The sequence below is a fragment of the Bactrocera oleae genome, chromosome 2 (genome assembly GCF_042242935.1).
Source record: "Bactrocera oleae isolate idBacOlea1 chromosome 2, idBacOlea1, whole genome shotgun sequence".
NCBI lineage: Eukaryota > Metazoa > Arthropoda > Insecta > Diptera > Tephritidae > Bactrocera > Bactrocera oleae.
Window position 1 is genome coordinate 55,487,822 of NC_091536.1, and position 13,157 is coordinate 55,500,978.

The window sequence follows — 13,157 nt, forward strand, 5'->3', positions numbered from 1 at the left end:
TCACGAGATGCCATATGCCGGTCTAACTCGATGTATTCGATGATTTGATCGGTATTTGTCGTCACAGGTCTTCTGCCGGCTGGCTTATCCATGGTGTCGTTTTCACCGGCTCTGAATCGTCGAAACCATTCCTCCGCGGTTCGAAGTGATAGAGTACCATCCCCCAAAACACCATTAATCTCACGGAACGTTTCTCTAGCCGATTTGCCTTTAACGAAGGAAAACTTTAAAATAGCGCGAATTTCGGCGTTAGTGAACTCCATGTTTACACGTCTATAACTGTTGAACGCAATATCCAAACTAATCATGCATAGCGTTGTTTTGTAGGTTATGTCAAGACCTTTCAAATTATGTATAGTATTGCCAGATACGAGCTCTGTAGCGCTTTGTACATAGCCGCGAAATTCAAAAGACAAAAACGCGGAAGGGAGATACCTTCCAACCTTATATATGCCAAATTTCGTGGAGATACCTCGTCAAATGAAAGAGTTTCCCATACAAGCACTTGATTCCGATTGCAGGCTGACTCAACTCAGCTCATCATGCTGATCATTTATATATATAAATTATAGGGTCTCCGACGTTTTCTTCTGGGTGTTACAAACTTCGTGGCAAAATTAATATACCCTGTTCAGGGTATCTAAAGCGAAGGATAATCGAAAGCCAACAAAGCTGACTGACAATAACATCGTTTAGGCGCCAGACATGTAGACCGCTAGACGAAGCCAAGTGGGTCTGAGGTGCTACCGTACTTCATACAATCATAGCATTATACAAGCATTTATGGAGTATACCTAACAAAAGTTTTTCAATTGTAACAACAAATAGTACTACGAGAACTTGTAACAACAAAATCAAAACAGAGCGAGATTTTTGTTGCTTGAGTAGAAATTGTGTGTTGAATGCGAGAGACGTGGAGTGCAAAGCTTGTGAGAGTGTATGACAATGAGCGTATGGAGTAAATTTCATTTTGGTGCTCCCTTAATCATTTACACTAGTATACAGAATATTTATTTATTTTGCAAAACTTTGTTTGTTAGCTGTACTTTGTATGCGAGTGAGGCATGTGGTAAAGATAAACTTATATTGAGTTGTCACATAATAAATATGTATGTATCTTATAAGACAGACCGATGCCGCTGATGTGGTCGTGGAATAAAGCGGTATAATAAAAAATAATAATAATAGTAACAAGAGTGAAGAATTATAAGTAACTTAAGTCTTGATTATTAAGTTTCGGTATAAATTGTCCTCATATAGTGTCCTCAGTCTTCAACATATTTTCAAGTAGATATTCATTGTGGTATGAGAAAGAAATATAGTGAGTGGGACAGAGAAGAAATCTGACAACTTAGAAATGAGGTTAAACTTTTAGATGTACGAGTATAAGTTCTACAGAACTTGGTTTCTTATTGCCCTATTCACTTGATAGTTCTAAATTTAGACAACTCTTTTTTGAAGGCTACGTATCCGATACCAAAAGTACTATTGTACCACGTCATCTATGGAATACTATTAGTGGTAGTTCATTATTGGTAAATACTGAATATAACATATTACTAACGATTAATGTACATGGTATGAGCCCCTAAGAGAAATTCTGACATGAACATTTACACCTAAAATGTATCGAAAGAGCTGGAGAACAAATCGTATAGTTCACAGTTGCCCCATAATTGCAAATGCTCTAAAACCTTCATAAAATCATGTTAGAGTATATTGGTAAATATGAAGTTTCTGATCTGAATATGTGAAGTTGGCACTCAAAAACGCTCAATAAGAGCTAGTTTAGCGTCCTGGTCATCGATAACTGCAAATTAAAATATATTAGGTGTAGTAAAAAGTAATCCATAATTTTTGCATGAAATTGAATGCTTTGAAATCCTGCTTTCCATTATTTGATCGATTTTTTCCATAATTGATCTTCCAGAGCGTGGAGCATCTTTGACATCGAAATTACCGGAACGGAATCGACGAAATCAAAATTGTGCATAATTGAATGTACAGTAGCAGGACCATAAATCTTATTTACATTATCAGGCGCCTGGCTTGCGTTTTCGCCCTTATCGAAGAAAAACGGTAAAATATAGCTATTTTCTCTTTGCTAGTGTCCATCTTTGACCTGCGCTCAAACAAAACTGAATCAACTAATCACAAAACTGTCAGACAAGTTTTCTTAGTACGAAATCTCATCTTTTTAACGCCACTTAGGCGAACTCGATCGGACTTAAACAACGCGAGATACAGATAAATAACGTCATCTATTGGAAAAATAATGGATTTCGTTTTACTACACCTAATATTAGGAAGCATTGGCTAATGATAACTTTGCCTCCATTTCTTAAATCGCTTTAATGTTGTCGAAATCTTTATTTTTCTCATATCGAATTTCATAGCATTCAAAGGTTCCATTTGACGGTTAGGTTACGTATTAAGGCAGAAAGCATAAGTGCAGATGCGAAAGCTTTCGAAAAAGAGTTTGATGAACTGAAATTCTGAGTAAAATAGAGCAATGTAAAGCAAGCAAAGCTCGCCAGGACATAAAGTTCGAACTTAAATCTTGACTTTACTTTTAAAACTAAGTCGATTTAAGAAGCTCGGGGGATTTCAATGAAGATTTTTTCAAAAATCTCCAACTTATTATTTCTTCAGTCGCTCTTCCCAACATAATTATTCAAAAAAGATTTAATTTATTGAAGAGTGTTGCATACTTGTAAATATGTACATATATCTTTACATTGTTGGGAGAAGGAGTCTGTCGACGCTATTGTTTATCCAAAAAATAGTACACACAATTGTTTTAGAGTAGGGGACATACAGGGTAAATAAGCTCTCGCCGACTGGTTTGTGTGGCGCCGGATGCTACAACAATAGCAACAAGCACACATACGCACCATTTGCTTCGCGCATTTGTAGACTCCAAGCGGTGCTTGGCTTTGTGCAGTGCCGACAACTAAGTTCAGTGGCGTAGTAACGTTGACACAATGCGGTACGGCTTCAAAGCGTCGATTGCTCGTTGTTCAGATTTAAAGCGGCCAAATACCGACGCGAAACGCTGATTTTAACATTCAAATCAATAGAATCAAGCGGTGGTTGGGTGAGCCTAAAAGCAAGGCCACTAAAAAAAATTAACAACAAAAACTAAAGAAATAAACATGTGGAAATAATTGCGTGTGTGTCGGTGAAAAAAATTTAGTTTTGAATTTATAATTTTGCTTACACATAAGTATGTTGTTTTTGGTGGTTGGGCAGCGAACACACGATATCCGAAGTTCGCTTGACTCTAAAAATACAGTTATGTACTTGAAAGGTGACCGTTAAAGTGCTTCAAGTTTGTGGCAAGATTGCTTGCGTGTTTCGGGCTTGCAGCAAGCAAGCAGCTAGTTTAAAATCATATATTTTAACATTTTCAGTCTACCTCTTTGCGGAAGTTAGTTTCCTACTGGCGTCATTTCTAGAAATTCACCGTTAACTGCATTCATCTGTACATATGCTTACCATAGTGCGATAGCTTTTCAAATACACATGTACTTTTTGAGTTACCGGAAAAAAAGGAAATTCGATAAATTGCTATTTGAGATTTTCAAAGCTGTTCAACTTTTCATTAGTTAATTCGCTCCAACATTTATTTTTACGTTTTAGCATTTTTTTTATGTATTGTTTTAACTTTTGAATGTTTTTTAACGCTTGCCTCAGCTTTTTGTGATTATTCTGCAGGTGTTTATCTAAAATGAATGTTGCTATCCTGTTTCTATGTTTATTTGCTTGTTTATATAATTAATTGTGCGTGGCGAGTAAACAGCGTGTGGGTGTAATAAATGGGCAATTAAGTTTAGAAAATCTTGTTTTGCGCACATAATAATAAAATGCCTGGAAGTTGTGTACATACATAGTACTAGAGTCTTGGTAAATCCAGAGAATTAAAAACAAAGGGTTTATGACTGAGCCAACAGAGTTAATGGTTTAAGCATCGATTATATAAATAAAATTTATTTCCTCACAATTTTCTAAAAACATTATATATTTAGACCGGCCTCTATCTAACCTTACAATATTTTTTCTGAAATCAACAAAATCTGTATTTACTTCAGCGATGACAACTCCTTTCGAGCTAACTCACTTACCGTTTGGTGTTTTCTATAGATATATACTATATATATATAGAGTCTATAGTATTTAATCAATATGAGTTTAACAAGAGCATTAACTTTTTATCCTAAGTAAATAATATTTGCAGAGTTATTAAGGCCTAGCTACGATGGCCTAGTACTTCTTAGAATAATAGTATTTTTTTTATCTGTTTCTTAGCCTATTTTGTTTGTGATGCCTCCGAAAAGGTTATCAACATTTTCGCCTTTTCCACCGGAAATTCCGTTATATTTAAATTATTTATATTATATTTCGCTGAAAAGTTGTTGTCGTGACATGGAGATCGCGCCATAAGCAAATCTCTATTTTACAAATGATAGTAGAATTTAGTTCTCTCTGACTAAACCAGCGGATCACCAATAACATCAAGTGTTGGTAAAATCTCATATTAAACAAGTAAGGAAGGGTTGAGTTCGGATGTAACCGAACATTTTATACTCTCGCAAAGTCAAATAGTATACTCGTTTGAGATTTCTTTGTGGATTGACTGATATTTTCGGTAGAAGGTCAACTATTGGCACTGGGGTCCACATATTTAGTACTTAGGGGCTTGAACAGTTTTGGTTCGATTTAGACAATTTTTGGCCACAGGGTGGCATACTTTTATCGCATTATTCACGCAAAGTTTTATCCCGATACAGTCATTGTTGCCCGATTTGCATAGTGGAAAGTGAAAGAATCAGATGGAATTGAAAATGGTGTTATATGGGAAGTAGGCGTGGTTGTAGTCCGATTTCGCCCATTTTCACACTATGACATATAAATATGAAAAGAACGTTATGCACCGAATTTGGTTGAAATCGGTTAAGCAGATCTCAAGATATGGGTTTTCACCTAAAAGTGGGCTGTGCCACGCCCACTGACTAATTTTGAACGCGGTTCCTATAAAGCCAATTTATACCATCTGAGAGTTAAAATTTACTGTCTCTGGCGTGTTTAGTGCTTGATTTATCGCGCTTTTAGTAGTTTTTAACAGTACCGTTATATGGGGAGTGGGCGGAGTTGCCACCCGATTTCAACTACTTTCACACCGTCAATAGAAGTGCTAAAAACATTTGCTTCTAGTGAATTTTGTTATTATAGCATTAGCGGTTTAGGAGATATGCACATTAAACCTATTAGAGGCGGGACCACGCCCACTTTTTTAAAAAGTTTTAACTGCAGATGTCCCTCCCTAATGTGATTCTGTGTACCAAATAACAGTCTTGTATCTTATTGCGGAGCTTAGTTATGGCAAGTTATTTGTTTTTGATTAATGGCGTTTTGTGGGCGTGGCAGTGGTCCGATTACGCCCATCTGCAATAAGAACCGTCTCACGGTATCGAGAAACATGTCTACCAAGTTTCATAAAGATATCTCAATTTTTACTCAAGTTAGAGCTTGCACGGACGGACGGATAGTCACCCGGATTTCAACTCGTCTCTTCATCCTGATCATTTATATATACATAACCCTATATCTAACTCGATTAGTTTTAGGTGATACAAACAACCGTTAGGTGAACAAAACTATTATACTCTGCAGCAACAGGTTGCGAGAGTATAGAAATGTTGAGAAAGAATTCAATATACATTATTCGACGAAAACGTGAATGATTTAGTCGATTAGTTTTATAACTATATTTTACTTCCCGTCAGCGAAAATTATACTAAAATCATCCTCAAATGAGTTACTTATATCTGACATAAGCTCCATTCAGATTCAGCGCTAAGCCATTTATATAATAATCTTTGTTAGTATAACGGAAATTATTATATGTATTATAATATAATGTCCCATCTTTTCGGCTATACGATTAATTAATTTTGCTAAGTTGTCTTACATGATGACCGATATTTACGGTATAAGAATAACCGAAAGTTTGAAAATCTTTTGCTAGGTATATGGGCGCTAATTGAAATATTGACCGGATTCAATTAATTTTTGACACACAGACTTACTATTATCAGGAAAGAATTCTCGCCTAATTTCAATTATATACCTCACACATTGACCGATATTTTCGGTAAAAATCCAGCCATATTGTTATTGTGATTCGTTGTGCCAATTACAGTTTTGTATCTTAATTTGCGGTTTAGTTATTGCAATGTATATGTTTTCGAATAATGATTTCGATTTTGTGGGCGTGGCAGTGGTCCGATTACGTTCCATTACTTAAGTCCTCAGTTTTTTGCCAAGAAACACGTGTACCAATTTTCATTAAGATATCATCATTCATCACTCAAGTTACGGTTTCATCTTGGTCTTGGCCTGCAGGATATTTTGAAGTACCTACCTACCCTCTCTTACCTAAAGTGTAATTCCATTTATAATTATTCTGATGTGATGAGCTGAGTCGATTTTGTCATGTTCATCCGTCTGTCCGTGTGTAGGTCCGTATATACGCGTACAAGTCGCTCACTGTTTGAGATATCGATCTTTAGTTTTATAAACGTCTTATGCTGCCCAAGAAGCTGCACTATAGCGTATAGCTGTCATACAAACTGACCGATCAGTCTTAAGTCCTTGTATTGAATCTTTTTTGTTTGACAAGTTATCATCACAAAATTTGGCATATATTATTATCCAAGGCTCCGAATATATTGTTCATGAACCACTATAGTATATAGCTGCAATAGCATCTGTCCGATCAAAATCAAGATAAATATCTTTTTAAACCTTTAATGCTATTAGAAATGCACCTCTGTAGGGTATTATAGCAGCCGAAGCTAAAATTTTGTTCTTGTTTAAAAGTTTTTTTTTAGTTTTAATGGAAATATTAGCTAAACCGAAAAACGGGGTTCCTATGGGGAAACTACATTACTATTTTGTTTTTATAACATTGCGTTATTAAATCTTTGTTTTAGAAAAAAAGGTCTTTTAACTTGGGTGGTTTTGAACTTTTGCCAACATACAAAGTTTGACTAGATAAATTCTGCCAAGCAACCGTGAATTTACATGATTTCACCTTCCTCAAGATTCATAGAAGCATGAGGACTATTCTGATAAACTTTCATTTGTTTCGAAAAAGTTAAAAAGCTTTCGTTATGGAACACTTACTCGTATGAATGCATAGATATCGTTAATGAGAATGGATACATTGCAATGAAATAAATATATAGGAAGAAATAATGGAATTGATCGATCTTGGATACATAAGTGCTATAAAAATAGAACAGCTTAGAAATGTTTATGCCGTCATGTTATTTGAACAATAGTGATTTATGAATTTCGTTCGATAACTGGGCTTCTGCAAGAAATCATAATTTGAAACCTAACGTAAGGAATGGAGCTGCGCTAAAGTGCGGCCCGTAACTTTGTGCTACTGGAGTAGCTTGCTATCTACATTCACCTGTTTCAAATTGACAACCCATTTATGTTGATTGAAAATTCCAGCAAAATCACAGTACTAATCATATCTCCAGGAATTAACATCTAGTATGTGATAAAATTACATTTAGTTGCACGTTCATTTTCCACTGTCCCAAAAATACATATCAACTTCATAAAAAAGCAAATAATATTCAAAGCAATATGATTTTTATTGTTTTTTGTATATACTTTTATATGTTCATAATTCCCACCACCCCTCTTTGCACGCCACTCATCAAATAAGCTTTATCGCCACAAACATTTCTTCGCACATTTTCCCGGTCAATCGAGCTGTGAATCGCGTCATCTGCCAATTAATAGGGTTGCACTTCATATTCTTTACCTGTTTCTATTATCTATTTTGTGTTGACATGAATTTACGAGGTGTGCAGTAATACTCGCTTATAATAAAGAATAATATTGCGGCAAAACGTTTGTGGTAAAGTGATTAATGGAAAGTGAAGAATTCAATAAATTAGAAAGATATATGTATGTATCATGCATAGATCTACATACACGTACATAAGTATATACTCGTATGTGCTTGTATGTATCTGATGACACATAACACAAATGAAGGGAAAAATATCACAAACTTTTGACAATTAATAAACGAGAAATTCAATTTAAAAAAATATATTTCAAACTAAAGAGTAAAAATTTTATTGACCATAAATGCGACATAAATAAACAATAAATAACAGAATAAACAAAAAGTAAGAATAATATTGATCAAGTAAGGAAGTTCTAACCGGGTGTAACCGAACATTTTATACTCTCGCAACTCTCGAAAGTTTCATTTATTTATTTTATTATACTTGTATGAATTTCAATTATATACAAGTATCTTACACATTGACCGATATTTTCGGTAAAATGTCAACTATAGGCACTGGGGTCCATGTCTCTGGCGTGTTTATTGCTTGATTTATCGCGCTTTAAGTAGTTTTTAACAGTTTATGTTTATGTATTATATTACCCCGCCCACTCCCCATATAACGGTACTGTCAAAAACATTTATCTCTGGGATGGTATAAAATGATTTTATAGGAACCACGTTCAAAATTAGATAGTGGGCGTGGCACCGGCCACTTATAGGTAAAAACCCATATCTTGGAATCTGCTTAACCGTTTTCAACCAAATTCGCTACATAATATTCTTCTTATATAATATTTCTATATTATAGAACGAAAATGGGCGAAATCGGATTACAACCACGCCTATTTCCCATATAACAGCATTTTAAATTCCATCTGATTTTTTCACTTTCCAGTATGCAAATCAAACACCAACACCAAAACTGTTCAAGCCCCTAGATACTGAATATGTAGACCCAAGTGCCTTTAGTTGACTTTTTACCGAAAATATCGGTCAAAATAGAACAAGGCGGCAAGATCCACAAAGAAATCTAAAACGAGTATACCCTTTTACTTTTCGAGAGTATAAAATGTTCGGTTACGTCGGAACTTAGCCCTTCCTTACTTGTTTTAAACAAATTTTATCACGTTTCAAATGCTTTTATGCTTTCGTGCAGAGAAACATTTAAACATTTAATGCAGTGAAATCCGCCGAAAGTTTTTGAAATATAAACAATTTATATTTCTTGGAATATAGCATGCCAACATGGAACTGATAAGAAAGTATAAACAAGGAAACCTCACCACAGCCGACGTGCGCACTTTAAATAGTATGTATTATGTATGTATGAGTTAAAAATATAAAAATTGCCTTTAATAATATACAGTATATCCAAGTTTAACGAAATCGGCTTTATTGAGTCTTTGTATCACCCCATAATATCTGTGGGGCAGTGTGGATGGTGGACAGTTCAAAAGGATTCTCCTTTTAGGAAAGCGGGACTTATGAATTATAATAGTGGTCATCACATTGAACTTACCCCTGAAATCTCACCTTCAGAAACTTCGTAAAGTAAAATCGACAGAATGGAGTACTTTCATAGAAGATAATAAACTCTAGAAAATTACTTCTGCGAAAGCTCTTTTATTGAGACAGGGTATATTCTAGGGTTATCAATGTTCAATTTTAAAAGGAATAACAGTTAGCGTGAAAATATATGTTTCTAAAATCCATTAGGCCAGTTGCTTAGAAATATATGCTCATGCCTAAGATAATGAATACTCAATATTTCAGGTCAATATTTTAAGTGCAACTATGCGAGATAATAGTGTATACTTATACACATATACAAGTAGGTATAAAAATATTCGATTTTTTTGCACAGATTATAAAGGTGTGTTTGGAATAATTAAACCATTTGTATGTATGTTGGAGTATATGATACTGAAAATAAATATTTATGCCAATATAAAAATTAAACATTTGTTTATATTCAAACAAACTCATTTTTCACATGGTCTTGTTACTTACGTTTGAATCTTTAATTCCATAGCAACAGCAGGTAATTGCAATCTACAGATTTCCCAATTACCTTAGAGCTGGTGTAAAACGGATGAATAGTGACTCAGATAAATTGATAGATTGAGCTGTAATTCTTATTGTAACATGGAGGTATATTTTGTTATGTAATTTGTTAAGAACGTATTCTTAAGTTCCCCATATATAGGATAAGTGTCAGGTGGAAAGGCACAGTTGAAAGAATTTATCGACATTCAGTATCACCTTCGAATGAGATAAATCTGCGATGGGTTAAAATTGCTTAAAATTATACAGGATTATATACTGATATAAGCACACATGTTTACTAACTGGATCAAAAATACCTTGAAATTACTTCACTTATACTGTATAATAATGAGACTTGAAATGTCACCACCCGTGATTTGCAACGACTGCAATCCTTCACCAATCGTTGTGTTCGCAGAATACTACTTTACTTTAGTGGTCAATAGGAAAAAGTTGGGACGAACTATAGCATATAGCATGTGAAAGGATTGATTGAATTTATTTCATTGAGGTTTTATGAACCTTTCTGGAGTAACACTAACAAATATATGTAATATATGACCACACTTAATTGTCTATCTTTTGCTTAGTACTCCAATATATATTTTAAAAATGATCTAACTCTCAGAAATCAATAGATCCATGATATTAATGCTCGTCATCAGTCTGATTTACCGAAATTCAAGAAATTTCTTGTGATGGGATAAGCTATGGCTCGATATTACTAAAACTTGGAACGGAATCACCATATGAAAATTGAAATTGTATCTCTTTATTTTATTGATGAAATCCAACATGTTGAGTGTCTAAATCGATTTCATCCAGTTTTGATTGAAACCACTTGTGCTAAAATTTTTGAAGTATTTATCTGTTTGGCTAATCGACACGTCGACATAAATTAAATCATATAAACGGAAATCTCTATATTGGTTATATGGAGGTTATAGATAGTTATGACGATTTTAAATATTTTTTTTAATCAGAGTTGCCAAATTTTGCAAATAGTAGAGTGTAGGGTAATTATACTTAAAATAAATTTCAATGATAAGTCCTAAGGGGACTTGAGGAGAATAATCTATACCAAATTTTCTTCAAATTGTTCAAGTAGCTTTCATTAAGTCCCACGTTAAGTGTGCTAAAACTGAATTATAGCACTTTATGTTTTTTATGATTACCCAAACCAACAAGAAGTATACCTAATTAACTTGTTCCCTAGAATGGCACCAGCTGTTGAAGTTTCAAATACTGTGAGGCCTATTACATCTGATTCCTTATAGTTCGGTCATGGCTTTACTGCTTTCCTTGTGCTTTAGATTAACAAAAAGTTTGTGGGCGTGTCTTTATTCCATTTTGATTCGATTCGATTGGAACAATTTAATACACATAGATATACATATAACTTGGTATGTATCTCTCTTTGGTGGGTACTATCAAGGTGAATATCACAATGAGAGTAAAAACTCAGCCAAGCACCTAGGGGCTAGATGTAAGCTCAAAACATTTGCATACATATGCATATAATTATATATTCGTATCCATATTTGACTGTAATTGTTTGATTTCTTTAAGAGGTTGAGACGACGCTTCATTCAAATATCTTTACACTACTTCCAATTAAAAATCAGTCGTGCCGCTTCGTATTGAAAATAAAGTGAAAACTACACATTTTATGCAAATTAATTGGAATTTGTATGTAGATATGTTTGTGTATGTATCATACTGCGCTCGATGTTGCCCAAATAAGAACGCAAATTTTTTAAGCACAAACATTTTAAAATTGAATTAATGAGTTTTCAAATGAGATGACATCACTGATTTGTTAATAATATATTATATATTTAATGTGCCATCGCATAGCTGCAACAACATATCTTATGGCGCATAATACGAGTACATACATATATATTTATATATTATATATGGTATGTATGTACCTACATGCTTTTATTAGGTTGTTATTTGGGTTTCTATAGATTCGTATTTTGAAGGCATCCAATTCCAATTGATCAGTATTGCAACAACTGTGTTTATACTTCTTTTTAATGCCCACAGTGTGCCTCGAACTATAGAAAGTAGTAAATTGTAGTTTTAGGTGAGGACGCGACGAGGCAAGACGAAGGACCGAGTCGCTCGTATAAAGGCAACACCCTTTGTGTTCTTGTTTGTAATACCAAATGAACTTTGTAATTTTTAATTATGTTTACTCGTAGTTCTATAAAAATTAGGCTAGTTACACATCAAAGCAAGAGTAATAAAAAGCTGACATCATTAAAACACACAATAAATGTGAAACTCTTTCAAGGTGTTGGCAAAAAGAAAGATCAATACGATTTAAACACATCATTCACGCAAAGTTTTACCCCGATACAAACATTGTTGCTTGATTTGCATAGTGGAAAGTGAAAGAATCAGAATTAAATTTTTTAGAGGAATTTAAAATGATGTTATATGGGAAATAGGCGTGGTTGTAATCCGATTTCGCCGATTTTCGCACCATAATATAGGAATATAAGGATAATGTTATACATAAATTTGGTTGAAATCGGTTAAGCAGATCCCAAGATATGGGTTTTCACCTAAAAGTGGGCGGTGCCACGCCCACTGCCTAATTTTAAACGCGGGTCCTATAAAGTCATCTCATACCATCCCAGAGATAAAACCTAATGTCTCTGGCGTGTTTATTGCTTGATTTATCGCGCTTTAAGTAATTTTTAAGTGGGCGGGATTATCACCCGATTTCATCTATTTTTAAACTGTCAAAAGAGGTGCTAAAAAAATTTGTTGTCAGTAAATTTTGTTATTATAGCTTTAGTGGTTTAGGAGATATGTACATTAAACCTATTAGAAGGCGGGACCACGCCCACTTTTAAAAAAAATATTAAACTGCAAATGCTCCTCTCTAATGTGATACTGCATACCAAATAAAAGTCTTATATCTTATTGTAGAGCTTAGTTATAACAATTCATTTGTTTTTGATTAATGGCGTTTTGTGGGCGTGGCAGTGGTCTGATTATGCCCATCTGCAATACCAACCGTCTTACGCTACCAAGAAACATTTGTCCCAAGTTTCATAAAGATATCTCAATTTTAACCCAAGTTATAGCTTGCACAGACAGACGGACGAACGGACAGACAGACAGTCTCCCGGGTTTCAACTCGTCTCTTCATCCTGATCATTTATAAATATATAACTTTTTGTCTAACTCGATTAGTTTTAGGTGATACAAACAA

General features: G+C 34.3%; 1 protein-coding gene across 14 annotated transcripts in view; it reads left to right on the forward strand.

The window, feature by feature from the left end:
* LOC106620604 (uncharacterized) overlaps positions 1 to 13,157 on the forward strand; it is a 39,964-nt gene that overhangs the window by 13,519 nt on the left and 13,288 nt on the right. Inside the window, exons 1-3 of one of the 14 annotated variants that reach the window (XM_070113194.1) lie at positions 2,950 to 3,226; positions 7,885 to 8,236; positions 9,036 to 9,188. The exons of 1 other annotated variant lie outside the window; for it this stretch is intronic. In XM_070113194.1, coding sequence (XP_069969295.1) covers positions 9,125 to 9,188 — 64 coding nt within the window. In that variant the 5' untranslated portion in view covers positions 2,950 to 3,226; positions 7,885 to 8,236; positions 9,036 to 9,124. Of the gene's footprint in view, positions 1 to 2,949; positions 3,227 to 3,282; positions 3,311 to 7,884; positions 8,237 to 9,035; positions 9,200 to 13,157 lie in introns of those variants that run through there. 12 more of the 14 variants (XM_070113193.1, XM_070113200.1, XM_070113195.1 and 9 more) reach the window with 12 other exon arrangements.